This window comes from Tetrao urogallus (assembly GCF_951394365.1).
Source record: "Tetrao urogallus genome assembly, chromosome: 5".
In the NCBI taxonomy this organism is placed as follows: Eukaryota; Metazoa; Chordata; class Aves; order Galliformes; family Phasianidae; genus Tetrao; species Tetrao urogallus.
Genome location: NC_136818.1, coordinates 21104711 through 21124613, shown reverse-complemented (window position 1 = coordinate 21124613; position 19903 = coordinate 21104711). Strand labels below are relative to the sequence as shown.

Sequence of the window (19903 nt, the reverse complement as noted above, 5' to 3'; positions counted from 1 at the left end):
TTACTAAAGTAAATATGTTGTGTTATTAAGCAAGCAAGCCGTGCTTCGGTTTCCAGTATTGCTAGACTGCTGCTCTAAGTTTGCAAGAGGATGTAGAGGCACCCCCAGAGGAATGTTTGGGTATTTGGCTGCTGTGTGATTTGTAGAAACAGGGGTGGAACATGTTTTTTATAATTGTAAATGACCGTGGCTTGAATGACACTGAAACTAGTGTTAACATGAGGAAAACTACTTAACTGGTTTACTTGGGTATTTGTTATTACATTATTGGCACATCAGAGAATGCTTGCAAAGCTGTGGTGGCTCACAGGGCACCTTAATGAATTCTTTAGTTCTTCCCTTAATGAACTAAGTCCTCCCAGTCCAGCTTTTGTACTGTCCCTCTTGTTACCTGTAAATAATACTCTCTTTGTCCCCATTGAGTAGACAACTGAGGAAAATCACTTGATGCATTCATACTGGGGACCAATAATGGATTCTAATAGAATTCATAGAATTTGATGTATGGAGGAGGGAAAAAAACACCTCTGCATTGGCATTTACAAATCTCATCATGAAATAAGGAGCATCACATGAACATTCGCTTTTCTCCCTCTACCTCCTCCCCCCACTCTGATTTAATCCAGGAATTCAGTAAGAGCTTCGCTTTATCACCCTGCTCTCATTTTCACACAGATGCATTTCTGTACAGCCTCTCTTCTCAAAAGTAGAAGGTCCAAAAGTGAGAGTTTTTTTATCTTAGTTTTTAATGGCCACATTCTTGAACATGTCATGTTAGTAACATGGGAAGAAAATCAAATCCTGTCAGTTTGGAAAACAGTTTTTTGTCTTAGCATTGGTATTGCACTGAAACTTACACGGCTCTAAGCTAAGCAAGCCTTGTGTAGGCAGGGTGAAAGGAGGAAGAAGTCCCGATCTTCTGTGTCTGTAAGATTGACTGCTGGATAGCGTTGCACTGAAGATTTTAAAAGTAAGTAATTAGTAATGCTGTGTCTGCTTCCACTTCCTTGCAGTCTACTGACTGTCAGTGCCTGTGATCTCTACTGGGGAGTGTGGCAATCTTAAGATAACACTGCTCCCAGAGTTAAGGGTAGTCACAGTCCTGGTATTACCATGTAACATCACCTCTTGTTGTGATATAAAATAAGTTGTAAGGCAGCTTTGGGGCTTGATCTCCTGTTCTGTTAGTGACTGCACAGCACAGTGACAGGGTTGTTTTGTGGAGGTGAAACTGTGGACTTAAGAAAAAATAAATTTGAAACCACTAAAAAAACAGCTGGTATATATTGGGTAAGGAAAATACCATTAAAAAAAAAAAAAGAGCCTAATGACATTAGCCAAGGAAATATATCAGAATGTATCAGTATCAGAATATATCAGTAGAAAATAAATAAAAACATAACCAGAACTGGGGAGCAAAGTCTGTGCTGATGATGCTAAAATGATAGCACTTGAACAATATTGAAGAATAATTAGGATATTTTATTTAGAATTTAAGTAAAGAACTTTCAGCTCTGCTTCCCTTTTGTAGAAATTTTTAGCTATTTTCTGGCAAAAAATCTTAGTGCTCCAGAAAAAAAAAAAAAAGCAAACTTGTAACTGAATATGTTATTCTGATCTTCAGGAAGTTAATCATGTTTTGGGAACAAGCATGAAAGCTTTCATCTAAAAAGCTGAAAACATTAGCAGCTTTCTTACGAAATAGAAAGAAATGGAATTCTACCGAATGTCACCTGTGCGCTTCACCCATTATTCAGTTGTATTTTTTTCCATGGAACATTTAAATAAAATAAACATTGCTATCTAAATAAAATAAACAAATATTTTAAAACATAATAAAATTCTTTAAAACAGTATGAGCTCCATACTGATTTCTCAGGTTTCTGTAGTTGGAGGCAGCGTGTTCTTTGTCCTTGACCAAAGGTGTGTGTGTGCATTTATATATTTAATAGGACAATCAAAACAGTGACAGTCGTAGGTAGCACGTCTGAATTGCTGCTTGTGGAGTTGCCGTAGCTTCATCTGTGTTTAGACTTTTTTATTTGTCTTGCTGATTATCATTTTGACGTTTCACCTGTTCCGGTTATTTTGGTCTTTGCTATGTGAAATTGCATCAGGCAGGTTCTCTCCTGGGATGCACACCTTTCCACCTCTCCCCATGCCAAAATATATCGGGAATGAACTGTTTTGGAGCATATTTGCAGTGTTAAGGGCGTACCTCAGGCTTTTTGGTACAATTCAGAGCAGAGCTGGTCTGTTACTTTGCTTGTACAGCATTATGGGCCAGCTTTCATTTCAAGAGGAGCAGAATTGCTGCTTCAGTCACGGACAGCTCTGTCAGCCCAGAGTGCTGATGTTGCTAACGTGAAGCTGCTGCAAATCCCCATGACTGCAACCATGAATGCTGTATGGTGTGTGGTTACCAGGGTGAGGTGATGGGGAATGCTGATAGCACATGCTAGTGATAAGTTGATTTTTTTTTTTTTTTTTTTCTTAATTGCAAAAGTGATAAATCTCTTTTGCTGTGCTAATTGGAGGATTTAGGGGAGCGTAAAGCTGGGATAGCAGTTGTGGAAGGAAGTGATGCAGGGTCAGAACAAAGCAGATCAGCTGTTACCTCTGCCCAGGGCACGACCTAGTGTCTCAGGAGACTGTCAGCTACTAACTGACTAGATGGGTTGGCTGTTGCTTGTTTATACAGAGTATTGATTGGCAGTTGCAGCAGTTGTAGGAGATGGTTGGCCTCTATGTTTGGCAGGCTGGTGGGACAACAGTGCTGTTTTCAGTGTAGTTTGGGTGGCAGTGCTCCTGCTGCAGCATTGTGCTGCCCACCCAGCTGTGTGCGAACATGTTTCGTTCTGACAAATCAAAAACAAGTTCATACCAAAATGTTCCATGCCAGCTGACTGTGTTTCCAGAAAGTGTGATTTAGTTGAAGACTAAGGAAAAATCCATGATTCTGCCCAGATGTGATGTTTATTTGTTTTTAAAATCTAGTAAGCATTTTGTCTGAAATGTTGTAGCCCCTTGTGAATTGAATCAGATGTGATTCAATTCTTGAGAAAGAATTGAAAAAAAAACTTGAGAAGTGGATTTTTCTTACCACAATGGCCGTGAAAACTCACCTGAATTCAATTCTTACAGAAGAGTTTGTATGTGCTTTGCAGAAATGCTGGGTCACAGCAGCCAAGGTGGTGACGTCCCTCCATGGAGAGCTGCACAGACCTCTTGCATCTCCTAGTGCTGACAGCACTGCGTACCGCCTGAGTGAATGAATGCTTCAACCTATAGCATGGGTGACTGAAATGAAATTGCTTTGCCAGAAATAGCTTTTTTCCAGATGTTCTGGACAGACTAAAACTGCACTGTTTCTCAGAGGGTACTCATTCTTTCTAACATAAAGTAATCTGAGCTGAACGTGGGAAAGGCAAAAGACCAGGTGGAGAGGAGAGTTGGTTGGGAAAGCAACCAAATTCTGCTGAAGTGGAGAGAGCAACTAAGACTGAGACTGGGGAAGGCAAGTGAACTGGGAGCAGCTGGTGAGCAGTTCTTGGGAAAAGGCAGACTGGGCAGTTATGATGGCACAAGGCATTAGGGAGATACTGTCGAGTATGTCAGTGGGAGTAAGAGTGATATATTGGGAGAAATGGGGCTCTGGTGTTGAACCCAGTCAGCTGAGTGAAGGAGTAGCCTGTTTCCAGAGAGTAGGACAGGCTGGGCAAGGACCCTGGGGATACAAACAAGCTGTCAGCAGACAGAGAGCCTGGCTGGGAATGAGCAGTGATTGCATACAGCGGAGAAAATGGGATGAAGAGATGGAAATGAAGAGACAGATCAGAAAGGGATGTGGAGAAGTGGCAGGTTGTGCAGGGGTTACAGTTAGTCCAAATGTAATGGGGGCATGAGGAGCCTGCTCTGCACTGCCACCTGGGGAGCAGAATGGGCCTTCAGGTGAGGACTGTGGCTGTTCTGCTGCTGCTGGCAAATGTAAATGTCTGCTGGTGATGCCCAGCTGTTCCCTGCTGAGGGGTGATATTTGCTGTGCGAGTTGCTTGGTCAGCTCCTACACTAGCTGTGGCTGTAAAAGTGCCAACTCTGGTGAGCTGCTGTGTGATGAAGAGCCTGCTTTTTTGTTGTTTTTGTGTTTGTTGTTTTTATTTTAAATCGAGGGCATTGCATATAACCTAAGGAAGCATCATGGAATCTGCGAAATCAAATAATCAAAGCTAGAAAACAATATGACCTATATTTTATGCTCCAGCAATTTACAGGTTTAGCTTTTCCTTGATGCACCACTATTCAGTGTTACAGATGCAGCTACTGTTAGAGAGAACTGTGGTTGTGTGCAGTGTGTGCTGTAATGAGTTCTGTGTGCGGCCTCCTGTGCTACAGTGGTAGCTTCCAAGTCAGGGAATTCAAGGAAAACAGAAGTTTTGTGGTTAATACAGTTGAATGCTTTCCAGAGGCAGTTCTTTCTCGTGGCCTCTGGTGCTGCTGTTCATAAGGGATACTGTATAAACTGCTTGAGCTGCTTTTGTGATGGGAACTGTAATTGCTTGTTCTGTATTTCTGATAATCAAGGTAGAATTGGGGTTTGTTTTGTATAAGTACTGAATGTTCACAGCTCCATCTGATCTGAGCAGAAACTGCTTTGAAGTTGAGCTGTTGTGTAAAGTATGTCAAAAAGTAGGTGCTTAAGATTGGTGCTAAAAGTAATTAACACTTTTGATCTTGATTCGTTTCTTCCTATTCTAATCAGTAAAATAGAGATGCTACCATTTTATCATCTTCCAGGCCAGGCTGGATGTGGCTCTGGGCTGCCTGGTCTGGTGGTTGGCGACCCTGCACACAGCAGGGGGGTTGAAACTCGATGATCAGTGTACTCCTTTTCAACGCAGGCCGTTCTATGATTCTGCGATCATTTTTAAGGCCATATGTGAAGGTAACTTTCACAAAGTTTGTTGCATTACTTTGATGCACCAAGGTTGTATAGCAGGAAGCTTTTTTTCTCGACTTAACAACAGAGTTTGAATGATGCACTAAATAAAGCCTGCAGACGTGTTGAACTTGCTTATGAACTGAGTATCGTGAATGAACAAGAAAACGGTCTTCTGAAATAATGGTTAAAAACCAAACAGCACAAAAACTGGTAACTGCAAACGTTCTTGAGAGGGAGAAAGTATGTTGGCTTTAATTTTTTGTGTGGTGTGTTTATTTCCAAATGCCTGACATCATGAATTGGACATAGTATTTCTGTAAGTTGTTCTTTTTTGCATGTTTCTGTACTTCTTTTTCACCATACTGATTTATTAAGATTGGCAAAGAGCAGTTTTAAGAAGTGACTGCAGGTTGTAGTATTTCTGTTTAGCACATGCTTTTGTTTTATGGTAGAGAACAGATTAGCATTCTCCTGGAATTATGTCATTGAGAAAAGCCTCAAATATTCATGTATTATTTTCTCCATGTTCTTTAACATGGAGTTAAAGTACTTTGGTTTTTCTTTTTTTGTACTTCTGTGCATTCGTTTTTCAAAATACTATTAAAATATAGAGAAGAAAAAAAAAAAAGAGAGCCCTGCTGAGGTAGGAAGTCTGTTTCTGGTAAGCTCCTGCTCCACATGCGTGTGTATTATGGGGTGGTCTGGCAGGTGCTCAGTTAGCAGGAAGGGGAGCAGCAGCTTGCCACCTTCATGTAACCTGCAGTGTGTGCTGCACAGGGAGAGCTGCTGTCAGTGTCTGCGCTGGGACAGTAATTGGGCAGATTTTCTGCTAAACTGGTGAGACTACCAGCACTGTTGTGTCTTAGCAACAGTCCCCTTCACAGCACACATCTGAAGCTATTGTGTATGCTGGTGGTTTTCTCAAGGAGTGTGATGGTATCAGTCATCAATAAAAAGTTAACTTGGTGTCAAATGCCATGAAGCTGTTCAGGTAGGTCTGACTGGAGCAGAAGTGCTAGGGATGTTTCATCTCTGCCTTTGCCCACTGCTATCTATCAGAATTGCATGTCTCCCTGACTTTTCTTAAGAGAGAAGGGAGAATTGAAAGGTGATAACTAAATAGATTTTAGTGTTCTTCCTGTTTGAGATACCCTGCGAGCAATACTTTAAGACTTATTTCTTTTTTTTTTTTTTTTTAGGTTTTCACTGAGTTCATTTGCAAAACTTGCAGTGTCAGTGTTTGTGCTGTGCAGGTAACTTGCTGAGCATGGAAAGATTTCAGACTTGTCTGCTGTAATTGTAGTAGAATGAAGAAAAAAGGAAACCTTTGTATTTACTGTGTCACGCCACTGCTTTTTATTAGGAGGTAGAGATAATGATTCAAACACAAATTTCACTTCTTCGTGCAGTAACAGTTTTCCCAAGGGTTTTTACTGGGGAGAAATGTACGTAAACAAATACTGCTGGATTTAAACATGTAGGTACGTGTTTCAAGAAGCCCTGCTCAGCAGTAACTACAGAGACTATGAAAGTGATTCAGTACTGGAAATTTATTTTAGTGGCTCTGCAAGTAGACCTGCTTATTGTAGGTGATCTTTATCTCTGAATGCTGCAGCTTCTTGGTTTTTTTTTTGTTTGCGTGAGCAATAATATTAGGTAGAGCACAGTGATTATAGATAGACTATAAGGAAACATGAAATGAGTCCTTGGAAAGGATTGGATGAGTACAAATATGGGTTTGTAGTGGTTTTTGTCCAAACTCACAAGGGAATTTAATCAGGAATCATATTAGCAGTCCAATTAATAGATGATTAGCATAAAAATATACAGTAGAAGTGGAAACACCTGAATTTTGACATGTGCTTTTTTTTGTGCTAGATTTGTTTTTTGTTTTTTGTTGTTTTTTTTTTTTTTTAAGTTCTTGTCCTCGTTTTAGCTATGTTTGAAAGGAGAATGTGTTTGAGAAGTTGTTTCTATCTCAGTTGTGTGGGTTTTCGTGTTTGATATTGTTATTTCTTTGAGAGGAAGGACCTGTCTAGTCTGGCATTCTGGTGAGCAGAGCTGAAAGTGGCTTTTGGAACACTGCTTTCCTGCTAGAACCATATGACCTTTTAAATAGAAAATAACTGAGGTAGAAACTCCATTTCTAGAAACATGAGTCTCTCAGAAGCACGTAGATGTTTGAATCAGTCTTCACCCTTCTATTGTGATCCAGCTACCCTAGCCAGTTCTGATTTGTCTATTGTATTTACACAGTGAGATTCCTGCCCGTACTTCTGGAATTACCTACCTCAGCTGCCCAGCCTGCCACTTCCACTGTTCTGCAGGAGCTGACAGTGTGCCCAGGTGGCCAAAAAGGCCGATGACATCCTGGCCTGCATCAGAACTAGTGGGGCCAGCATGCCTAGGGAAGTGATTGTCCCCTTGTGTGTGGCACAGGTGAGGACTGCACCTTGAATGTGATGTTCATGTTTGGGTCCCTCACTACAAGAAGGATATTGAGATGCTAAAATATAGGCTAATTAAGATTGGAGAAGACCACTGAGATCATGTAATTAAACCATCAGCCTATCACCACCATGCCCACTAAATCATATTACTCAGTGCCTCGGAGTGCTAGTGCACAAACGAGTCCAGAAACTGGCAAAGGGACTAGAAAACAAAGATTAGGAGCAGCTGAGAGAACTGGGGCTAGGGGAGGCCTAATCATTGCCTACAGCTACCTGGCAGCAGGTTGCAGCAAGAAGGGTGTTAGCCCCTTTTCTCAAATGACAAGTGACAGGGTACGAGAAAATAGTCGCAAGTTGCAACAGGGGAGGCTTTGATTGGGTGTGAGAAAGAAATTCTTCATGGAGAGGATGTTCAAGCATTAGCACCAATAAAGCGGTGGAGTTGCCATTCCTGGAGGTATTTAAGAGATCTGTGGATGTGATACTAAAGCACGTGGTTTTGTGATGGCACTTGTTGAGTCAGGTTGGTGGCTGGATGTGATGATCTTGAAGGTCTTTTCCAACCTAGATGATTCTGCACTTTAAGAGAATCTTGAGGAATCGCGAGCAGAAGTTGCTTAGAACTCTAGCCTAGAGCATGCCCAGCAGAAGAGCAGTGAATGGTCTTGGAGACTAGTTTCACATAATTTAGGGGCAGAACACTTTTTAACACTGACTTGACGAAAACTGTTCACATGATCAGTTTACTGTCTTTTTACAAGACGTGTTCACAAGCCTCTTCCTTTTTAATTCAGTCTAATTGGGTTCTTAAACCCTCCTGTTCAATGAGGTCTGAAGCAACCTAAATCACACCTTTAAAATTCTTTGACACACTAACATCAGAACTGAATACTTCTTCTGAAGTATGGCTACTGATATCTAAGCATACCTGAAATCTGCACTTATGTTGAAGTCATCTGTTCTCACTTGTCTTTGTTCGTCTGCAGGAAATTCTTAATTTTCTTACAAAAACGAAGCATAGTTGAGCACATTTTCTTAAGTATTTATTCTCTGAACTGCCCTCACTGAGCCTAGATAAGACCGATTTCTGGTTGCTGTTACTTTACCTTTTGGAATATGACCTTTATAGGATCATCTTTAGAGACTCGGTATAATATACTTCCATGCTTTTGTACTGACTCTAAACTTTTATTCCCCTTCTGTGCTTTGCTTAATTTTTTTCTTTGTCTCTGAGAAACTGACTGGCATATGCTGTTTATGTGCAAGGTAGCTATATTTAGCTGGAAACATTTGGGAGTATTCCTTTTTTTGCTTTTAGCAGTTTGTTAGGGAAAACCTAGAGAGTTCCATTTTTCCCATGATGAAACTGCTCAGTAAGACTTTTTTTTTTTTTTTTAATAAAGAAATAAAAAAGGGAGAAAGTGGGTTGGAGTGGCATGGGGATGTGACTGAAGAATCTCCTGATGTAAATGCCTACATTAAAGCTCTTTTAAGGTATTTGAGTAATAAATCTATGACCAGAAAAAAATAATCCTGTTTTATGAAATGACTGAACTGTGGGTTTATCTCTACAAGCATTCTGAGAAACCTTGTAAGTAGTTCAGTGTGATTCTGTTCTCAAACATATAGATATGGGCTATAGCTTTTGAGATGAGAAATTCTTACTGGGAGGCAGTCTGCTGCCTGAGTGTACCTGTGTTCTCTATTGACCAGGTAAAACAGATGCTTGCAGCAGAGCCCAGGGTTTTGGTGCATATGCACCAGTGGTTCTCTTTTTACTGTCTCTGCTATACTGAGAAAGTTTTTTCACCCCAAAGGTTTTAGGTTGTGTTTTTTTACTTAATTTGTGCTACACCCTGTAAGGTGTGGTTGGAGAGGCAGCAGGGCTGCCCTCTGAACCTTAGGTACGACACAGAACAGCCTATAGACTGTCGCTGGTAAGAGCGCTTCTTGAAGGCTTTGTGTCAGGCAGGGTGTTTTCTACTGAGTTGAAATTTGGGCAGGTAACAGCAGTGCGTGTGCTGAGAAGGGAAAAGTTGAGGCTTATTTGCATATTTGGACCTTAGACTTAGGAAATGACAGCACTGGGCAGTAAGCTAGTTTTAATAGTAAACTGCCTGTGGTGCTGCTGTGCTCAGCTGTGATGAAGGATGTTGATCTTTTGCTGATGTGTCTTCTGTATTTTTGACTTCCCTATACAGAATGGCCGAGCACAGAACTATTAGAACTGTTTATCATTTCATACTGTTTCCTAAATAAAGGAGAGCGAAGGACCTTACTTAGATTACAGGATAGCACATGCAATAAATTTCATTATGCTGTTTGGTGTAAATACATTTAAATTTGACCACATATTTCATTGATTTACGTTCCTTGTTAGAAGGTGAACTTCCAAGCAACAGTGAGATTCTTTTTCCCAGCTCTGTTTCCTGGAGCTATACAATGTGTTTCAGTTGCTAGTTTTGTAAACTGTATGTTCTTCATAGTGGAGTCTTTTCACCAGTGTTCAGTCAGCTTATCTTAAAGGCACGATTTTATTTTTCAATATATGCAAATGAAAATGCCTTTTTCTTCTTGTTCAACAGTGCTGGTATCTTGTATCGATAAAGACTCAATCTACAGGGCTAACAAATTATTATTGGTGCTTTCAGAAAAAGAAGATATTAGAATTGTACAGGATTTTAAGCTCTTCTGTAGGATGAGACTGCATCTTAACAACTTACTGCACATCAGCACTGTGGGAATGGAAGCAGGTGATTTGGTGTACAGTCAACTACAGAATTATAGTTGGTGGCTGAGTACAGCTGCTTGTCCTGTAAAGTCAAAGCCATCAGTGTATTTCTTTTTCTTTTTTTTTAAGTATATAGATAGAGAAATCCATAATGGAAGATCTTTCCATTTCAGTCATGTTGTGAGTGGTGTTTCATCACTGCTTTTACTTAGGTTTCAGTTAAAATAAATAAATAAAATGGGAATGTTAAAATGAAATAACTAGTTATAATAATTATGGTAATTTCAGAATGCATTTTAAATCAAGGAACTTTGCTTTCATGAGCGTACACTTACATGTATTGTGTACGTGTTTGTAAATGAAAAGAAACCTGGTCTCCATCTTCCTGTTGACATCAAACAATCTTCTGATATGCAAATCCTGCAATGGGGAGAACAGATACACAGGGTTTGTTTGGATTCAGTCCAAGACTGAGAAAATTATATTTAAACAAGTGATTTATATTCTTTGCCTCATTTAAATGAAAATGCATTTTGAAATAATCCCTGTAACTAGCACCACTTGGTGAAATGTTGTGATCCTTTGTACGACTGATGCATTTTACAACAGCTACTTTAGAAACGCTTTTCTTGTACTCGTGCCCGTCTCCGTAATGTGCAGATGCGGCTGTCAACTTCTCAGTGGCACACTTTAACATTGTATATGAAAATATTTTTATTTTCCCAGGGTAATAAATGTTTGTCGTATCAACTTAGGGTGTGTGTTGATTGTGACATGTGTGTATACAAGCTATTAAAGTACGTGTGAGTGTTTTTATTTCCGTGTAAGTTGACTAATGCTGTTTGTATATTTTCTTTGTCTGCGTACAATCTGTTAGAATAAGGATTCTGTTGAATAAATGACAAAGCGAGCAACAGTTTACCAATCTTCTCACCTTTAGCTGCAGAAATTACAATGACCAAACTTACATGAGGTAGTGCTGTCTGAATTCCAGGTTTTCAGTAGGCGTTTTTGGAGGTCTGCATTACTTCAGTTGCTGAGCATTATATCTGAAGATGTGTGTGGCAGAGCATAATTGCACTTCCTAAGTTCTAGGTGGGCTGTTGAACTGTTACCAATTACTGGTGATGGTGGTTCATACGGGATGGGAAATATTTGAACAAGAGTTGGATTGCAGTGGAATTTTCAGAAATGATTGCTACTCCTTTCTATTTCGGCACTAGATAACCTCATTTGCTCTAATGTGATCTTTCTGTGATTGTGCGCCACCATTATTTTTCTGCCATTTGGGGGACACAGAAATGGAAGTTGGTGTGAGGAAGTATTTCATTCAGGAGGTTCTGTGCACCTCCCTTTATATCAGACCTTTGTTCTGTGGTCACTTACTCAGTGCTGGGCTGTTCTGGTCGCATTTCATTCTGCATTGAGAATTGTTGCATGCCACAGAAATACTGTTATTAACTGGTCCTGAATGTGGAGGGCTGGGGGAGTAGCAGTTCCATTCTGCTGATGGCAGTTATGGTTATATGTGTTTACTGATTCTGAATGTGTAGACTGATGAAAGATGCTTTAATACTGAGGGAAAAATCTTTCAGTAAACCTTTTAAATTGCTTTTGTACTTGATTTTTAGATAAAGGATTTTATACTTTTATTTATTCAGCTGCTTTATGCAATCTTAAATTCTGATATTCGCTATCTTTTTTTCTTCAAGCATTTTAAGAAACAGAAGAGGTTGATTCCTGAAAGAACTGTTTGGAAGTACTTTGTCCAGCTTTGCAGTGCATTGGAACATATGCATTCTCGTCGTGTTATGCATAGAGGTAATACAGGATCAAAGATTTGTCTTAACTAAGCCTTTTACAGTGTGGGGAATTAAGCTGGTTCTATGCAAGTTACACTGAATAAAATCACAATGGAATCATCATCAGCAGCTGACACAATGTATGTTTTTGTAATGTTTTGTAAGGAACAGCCAAATGTGGTAGAAGTCATGCATTTCCTTGACTGTGGTGGGCATTTGTTTGCAGCAGCAGCTTGTGATACTCAGTGTTCAAAATTGGTGCTAGTTCTGTAACTAATGGAAACCTTGCTGCTGCTGCCTCTTCCCTTGCTCACTTCATTTTCCTGGCTCATGTTGTCTGTCCTCTGTTTGCCAGTTCTCTCCTAAGTATACTTACCTGCATTCTCAAATAGCTATTCATCCTTTCTTTTCATCTCTTCCGCCTTTTTTAAAATTTTTCTTGGAAAGGTGTTTACCTCCTGCTGTGCATCCTTCCAGTGATGTACTTGTCTTTCTTCCTTACCTGCTGGATTATGTGCAGGCACAAGCATTTTCCCCCTCTTCTCTGCTCCTCTCTGATCTTTGTGGTCTCTGTGTCAAGTAGTGTGTCCCAGCAGCTCCTAGTTGTCAGTTATCCCTGTCAGGTTCTTAATCACTTTTACCCATTGTAAGCCTCTGGATGGCTGTCTGTCTCCTCCGTATGTTGTCTTCATTTTGCTTTCTAAGTCCAAGTCAAAGAAAACAAATTGTAGTATAGCGGGTTCTCAGATGTACTTCTTTTTTTTTTTTTTTTTTAATTTGCCTTGGAAGTCCTTCTGTTTGTGACATACAAGCTGTGTATGGACTTGAGGTGAAATTATATGTCCTTACTTGGTGGCTTCCTTCTCCTGGGATGCAGATAGCTGCCTAAAAGCCCCGTCCTTCTATCACTGCTGAGCTGCGTCACTTGCAGCCAAAGTTGCTGTACCTTTTAGCAAGATGAACGTAGATGCACAGGACCTCCCTCCCCAGATGGCTTTCCTTTGTGGTTCTTCTGTTCTTCCCTGTGCATTTGTATGGCTATCTGCAAGTGCAAATTTTAGAGGGGGGATGTAAAGCTGTAGATTCTTTCTGTAAGTTACAGCTATCTTTCTCTAATGCTTTTATGACTAAAATAGTTCACTTGAGTTTATTTCAGCTCAAAATAAGAGCTGCTTTAAACTGACATACTACGTCTAGATTTTCTTGCAAATCTATAGATAATTATACATCAAAACTGGAAATGTTTTAAACTCAAGCTGATGTCTTTATTGACCTGTTTTGCCTAGCATGGCTTAAAGTCCTGAAAATTAAGTCAGAGAGTTTAACAAAATTTCTTGTCTTCCTTTCTAAATCTGAGAACTTTACCACTTTAGAAACTTGGAGTGCTGGCATTTGAAGGGTTATTAACAGTGACTTTAACCACACCTATATCTTATGCAAACTGCAATGTCCTCACTCTTCCATGATTTTAAGTTGTGAGCTGCAGTGTGTTGTGCCTATGAGCTCGGTAAGAGCTAAGGACACTTGCCAAACAAGCATGGGGCTTATTTAGAAGGCTGGCAGGGTGGTAGTTTAGTTAAAAATCATAGAATAAAAATCTTTGCTCTTGTCTCTAGAGGATTAGATGAAAACTTAAAGAGAATATTGCTTGTAAAAAAACAAAAACAAAAACAAAAAAAAAAACTGTCTGGGGAATACATCATTATTTTTCTTTGTTTCTACTTGATTAGCCCAATTCCACTGAAGAATTCAAATAAACATTCTCCAGAGTATATCTTTTTATTTTTTGTAATTTATTGTTAATGTTGGCTGTTAAAGAGTATCAGTGAGTTCCCTCGTTCAGTTAAATAACATCTTGCTGCTGCAGATAATCTGGCGAAAGTGACAAAAAAAATGTTCATGGAAACATTTTCTTCTGTGATTTTGATCAAAATGAGAGTTTTTATGGTTCTAATGGAGTTCATTGAATAAAGTTTACACAACTTACTCGTGTATGTTTCTGTGTTTATCAGGTGGGTTGTGTTATTGTTTTTTAGTTTTGGATTTTAATATTTTTCATTTTCTTAAATGTTTTGCTTGCGTGCTGTTTGTGCTGTTGTGCTAGTTGTGCTAGTGGACGACTAAAATGATTATTGTGAAATTGGGAATAAGAGATTCAATTTTTCTGAGCAGCACTGTCAAACAGTGTTGTCTATACTGAAAGATGTCATTCAGCTTATTATCGATAGAGCGATAGCTTTTTCTGCTACTTCATAGTGTTAAAGTTCTATTTGTATTTATTTATTTCAGATATAAAGCCAGCTAATGTGTTCATTACAGCTACAGGAGTAGTAAAGCTTGGAGATCTCGGGCTTGGCCGATTTTTCAGTTCCAAAACCACAGCTGCTCATTCTTTAGGTAAGCTTTTCTGAGGGGCAGGTGGAGAAAAGGTGGATTTTGATATGGTGAAAATGCTGTGGCCATTTGTCTGAGAGGAGAAAAAAAGGTGTTAGATGCAGCTAATGCTATCTAAAAAACTAGAATGGGCAGAGATGTTAAATGCAGGAAAGCTGTAACACTGAGGTGCTGTCATTTTCAGGCAAACAGTTATTTCTGTTTGTTTGAATCATGTAAAGTAATTTCTGCCTCAAAACAAGTCTCCATTTCAGTAGCATTTTTTAAGAAATGATAGCAAAAACTAAAATCAATAATACGTGTTTCTTTGATTTGAGGGAACTTTAATCTGATGAAAAGAATGTGGTAATTGCTTATGCTTGTATATTGTATGGATAGCACTGAAGGCATGTTGGTGATGTGATTGGAAAGATCAGGAAGAGGAGCACCTGCTAACTTAAAAGAAATAAAAACGTATAATAGGTAACTTCCAAATGTCTGCAGAAATTGACTGAATATTTATGATCAGCTTGGCAAAAAGTCCAGTGCATAATGCCTTCTTATATTCTTCCTTCTTATCCTTACAAACTTAAGAATGACACGTGGAAAGACTACTATTCTAATTTTTACAGGTACTGTATGTTGTTATTTTTGTTAGGGTAATTCTTAAAAAATATTTTAAGATGGAGTTCCTCAATTTATGCTAAATAAGTTGAGAAGAGTGCTGAATTGAACTTTATGACCTATAATGATTTTTGAAAGGGAGAAATTAAATTTTTATAACTATCCAAAAGGTTTCTGAAATGCCAAATTTATTCTTTGTGTTGTGCGCGCGCGCGCGCACACACACACACACACACACACACATGCAAAAACGCTCAAACACTCCAGTATATTTTCCAAGCAAAAATTTAATTGAAGTTGTACCTTTCGAATAACGTATGAGAGCATTTGGGGTCTGGAATGGCTTCCGAGAAAGAAATCTTTGACAGATGCTTTAAATACAGTGAATGAACACGTGATGGAATCTAAGAGCTTTCCTTAATTTAAGATCCTGTTCTCTTCTGGAGTAGCAGCATCTTTTTAGGTTTAATGTTTACAGTCTGCTTATGTAGTTTTGTAGCATCTTTAGCTTTTTGTCCCTGCGCTGCCTGCTTAATGATTGCTGAATTCAACCTTGGACACTGACTGCATAGGGTGTGAAATGAACTTCCAGACGCAGGAAGAGCAGCGCTATGGGTGGTAATGTCTATAATTGTTTCCTGATCATTTTAAAAGATATGGAGGCAGACAGAAGACCTTATCAGCAGTGGAATACAGATAGGTAAAATCAAATCAGATGCAGCTCAATGAGATTTTTCTAACAAATGGAGGTGATTATTCAGTGATTAGGCTTTTGGTTATTTTTGTTTCACGAAAGTGCATGATGAGGCAGATATCTGTTCTTGGCTGTCTTAAACTTTAGTTAATAATTGCAGTCTCTGTTTTAAGTCCACCAGAGGCCCCACAAAAAATTGTTTGTTCAGATGCTGATCATTCTAATTAGACTATGAAATACTATTTCTTTAGTTAAAATGTACCATATTTATTTTTATCTTTTAATTGAACAATATTCAACTGGTCCAAGTTACCAATACAATATGGAAAAAAGAGGATTGATGTTCACCATGTTTGTACCACATCTGAGATGGAGGTGATGCTTATGTTAACAACCATAGTTGTTTTAGAAAGGAATTTTTAAAAAAAGTTTTTTCCTACTTGCCCATCTTCCAGGAGGTCTTTGGGCATGCCTTTATGCCTTCCAGTTTTTCTCTGCATGGTCTGTTCCGATATTGTTGTAGTTCAAACAAGGTCTGAATAGCTCTGAAATGAAGCTTTAACAAATGCGCCATCTTGCATTAACTGGAGAAGAGGTAAAGAGGCAGAGAAGCATCGAGCCTAGGCAGGAAATGTTTGGGTTTCACATAAAAGTTCAGATCCAACACTAAAGATCGTAGATGAATCTGTGGCACAATGCATGATGGAGAAAGTGCTGCTGCTGTTTGTGCTACTCTGACAGGCTGGTGGCTGTCACTGGCTGCAGTTCTTATTTGTCGTAGTTGGGCTCCTTCTACTGCCTGTTAATGAAGCAAGGGCATTAAGAGCAGCACGAAGAGGGACCTGCTCTTGTACTGCATTTTGCAGGCACCTGAAAATCCTAATTGAGGTAGAATTCAGCATGAGGTTAGGAGTGCTAGACTTGTTGTGAGGTAGAAGTCAGGAAGTTCAGGAGGAGCCATCTGCTTCAACCATAGCTTATTTTGGCCTGTTGCAGGGGAGCGGTTGCAAAGAAGAGAGGTTGTTTAAAAAAAAAAAAACAATCTGAAACCACCCAAATATGTTAAAACTCATCTCTTATGAATACAGGATCCATTGATATAGGGAGGGAGCTGGGAGAAACCAGCAAACAACAACAAAAGCCATTGTTTCCTAATGTTGTGTTCTGCCTCTTGGTAGAGGAACTGTTATATTTACCTCTTTTCCCCATCTCTTTTCCCATTTTCCCCCTAATTATGAGCCAGTATAAGAATTCAGCCTAGAAGAAAGGTTTTGTTGAGCTGTAACTTAGGTTACAATGGATACAGTCACACTGATTTATAATGTCACTTAGAGAGACTGTTCTTTCAAATTATTTTCTCATGCAGTTTCTGATGCTGGTTTTCCTGAAATGTCTTCCGAAGCTGCATCTTTGTACAGTTCCATAAACCTTTGGTGCACAGAAAATAGTGAATTACAAACATGTGTAGCACTTCATACTTGTTTACTGGCTTTATAAAAATTTCAGTAGCAAACTAGATTCGGGCTTTCAGAAATAAAGAAATGTACTAAAATTTTCATTAGCTTCAGCTTCTCACTGCTAATTATGAATAATACTGGTTAATTAAAATACTTGCTGATAATCTATTTAATTCAGATGAGGAAAAAATAAAACCTGAACTGGACAGTGTTTGTCAGTGCTCTTAACTCTTTCTGTACAGCCTACCAAAGCAGTCTGTTATGGCTTGTGCGTACCTTATTAATAATAAAAATAATAAAAATCTTTCCTATGAAAATGCCGAGGAAATGAAGATGTTTAGTATTGTTGATTTGTTACGAGCTTGACAAGTTCCTTAGCTTCAGAAATCATTACATGGAAAGTAGTGTCAGGAAGAGAATCCAAGTAAGAAAGAAATGTACAGTAAGTCGTGTCCTTATACCTTTCTCCATGATTGTGGGTTTTTGTTGTGGGTTTCTTTTGTGGCTGAATGCCAGGCTTTATGCCCTTTGAAACGGCAATCCTCAGGGCAGTTTATGGAATTACTTGAAAAATGTAGCTTTTAATTTTGTTAAGCATTCAGTGGATCTAAAAATAGTCCATATTTCAGTGGTTCACTTTATAGGGGAAAAAAAAAGAATCAGTTCTCTGGTGTGATAGTGTTAGATGACTGCACAGTATGCTGTCACTACTGCCATGATGTGAATACCTTCTTGCAGGGCAGAGAGACAGATGTGTAATCCTCTTAATGTCGTTGAAAACGACGATCAGTGGCTTGGCAACTTTTTTGGTCATTTCTATAGTACCTGTGTCAATAGCATAGAACTGTGTAGGTTGTTCTGAAAGTAGTTCATATTTATGGCTGTCCCACTGTTGAAACTCACCACCCCCTGCCTCACTGCTCTCACATCCTGCTTGGTCTCCAGACATGTTCAGTAAATGTCAGTGAATGCTGATGGGTTCCCTGTGTAGAATTCAGCGGCACACCTTTGCTTCATAAGCACTTCCATGTCGGGCACCATTTTGTCTGACTGCTGCTCTGCTGCCATCTGTCACACTGCAACAGTATGTAAAGGAACATTGGTGAGAAGATCTGACCTCTGTTGCCATGCCACCAACATGAGCCAGTGTAATAAAAGAGGAGGCATTACTTTAGGATCAGCCCTTATGTGATATGAGAAATTTAATTGTAAACTCATGCAAGATATTGGGAATAAAAAACAACAACAGACCAACCGCCTTGTAAAAATATTAGGAACTGTTCTTATGTGTGGACCTCTAACTCAGCAGAGCGGTCAAAGCCTACTGAGGTGGTGGCATGCAGCACCGTTTAGCTGTGAAGCTCACTTTCATATTCTAAGCCACACTGTTCTGACAACTTGCACCATCTTTGTGCAGGAGCACTAGCAGGGGACATCTCCAGCTGAAGCATCACATTAAGAAGCTGTATTAAAACAGCCCCTATTTTACATACAAAAACCTGAGGTCTCCTACTGTAATCTGAAAGCTGAAGATGAGTTGTTGTGATGTTGTAGTTCTGCACTATAAAATAATCCAGTAATGATTTCTATAGTTGGATTATTTGCATAATATAGGCTAGGTTGCAAAACTGCTTTGGATTAGTGCACTATTTTAGACCTCATATCTGTGGTTGAAAAAGAGCTTTAAGTGCACTTTGCCTGCCCAGGGAGGTGGTGGAGTCGCCGTCCCTGGCAGTGTTCAAGAGGCGCCGGGATGAGGAGCTACGAGATACGGTTTAGTGCTTGTGGTACTGATAGGAATGGGAGGGTGGTTGGACTAGATGATCTTGCAGGTCATTTCCAACCTTGTGATTCTGTGATTTAAAAGCCTACTTTATCTATGTTTAAAGAAGAAAGAAAAAGAATGTATTATAAAATGCCTGTGACTTCCAGGACATGAAGTTTTGATTATTATGTTTTATTTATGTTTTGATTACTGAAATTAGTTTTTTTCCGTCCATTCAACTGAAGTCTTGTTTTGCAGTTCTGTCAAATCACTGCAGTAACTCTTGTGGTTTTCAGCCCCCTTCCTGAACTCAGATATGTTCTCCAATGAGCAAAATTTCATTATTAAGGACAGTGGAGCTTATCTAGTGAACATCTTCTGAATCAGCTGTTACATTGCATTGTATAAATAATATTAGCGTGTGCTGGACAGATTTTTCTCCCAATTAAAAAAAGTTTGATAGTATTTGGAGCCAGTTGCTGTATTTGCTTCACCTCCTCAACGCATTTATTTTTCAAGTGAACACAGTCACCTTTAACTGAGATGTTAGAATCAAGCATTCATGCAGGTGATAGGCTGTTTGTCATAACTCCCTTGTTCATAAATGTTTATTTGCCTCTGATTCCTCATATCCAGCTTCCTTGTCCCTCATAACCGCTGTTTCTGTTATATCCCCCATCTCGATAACAGTAGGCTTACATCAAGAAACATTTCTTGAGATCGGCAGCATCTTTAAAGGCAGGGAGCAGCAGGGTCTGAGGAAGCAGTTCATCTGGTCATTTTCAAGATGACATTTAAAACCTGTAGTTTATTCGAGATGCAGAAATGCAGTAAACAGAGTATTAAAGTTTACAGGTTTCTTTTTTTAGAAGCATTGGCACCTTACTGTGTTACCTCTTCTTTTTCTGTCTGTGATCCCACTTGTTTCTTCAGATCACTAAAGAAAATTACATCTTTACTGTATAGTAATACTGTATTTTACTTAACAGGAAAAAGAACAACCCACAACAATGATTGAGGAAGGAAAAATAGCATGTAATGAAATGAAGCGGTCGCTTGCACTTCGTA

The 19903-nt window shown here is 39.2% G+C and overlaps 1 protein-coding gene across 1 annotated transcript in view; it reads left to right on the top strand.

The window, feature by feature from the left end:
• Positions 1-19903, top strand: part of NEK7 (NIMA related kinase 7) — a gene marked incomplete at both ends in the record, with an annotated part of 48268 nt that overhangs the window by 15376 nt on the left and 12989 nt on the right. The window contains 2 exons of the mRNA XM_079535805.1: positions 11833-11941; positions 14212-14319. Of these exons, the coding sequence (XP_079391931.1) occupies positions 11833-11941; positions 14212-14319 (217 nt within the window). The remainder of the gene's footprint in view (positions 1-11832; positions 11942-14211; positions 14320-19903) is intronic.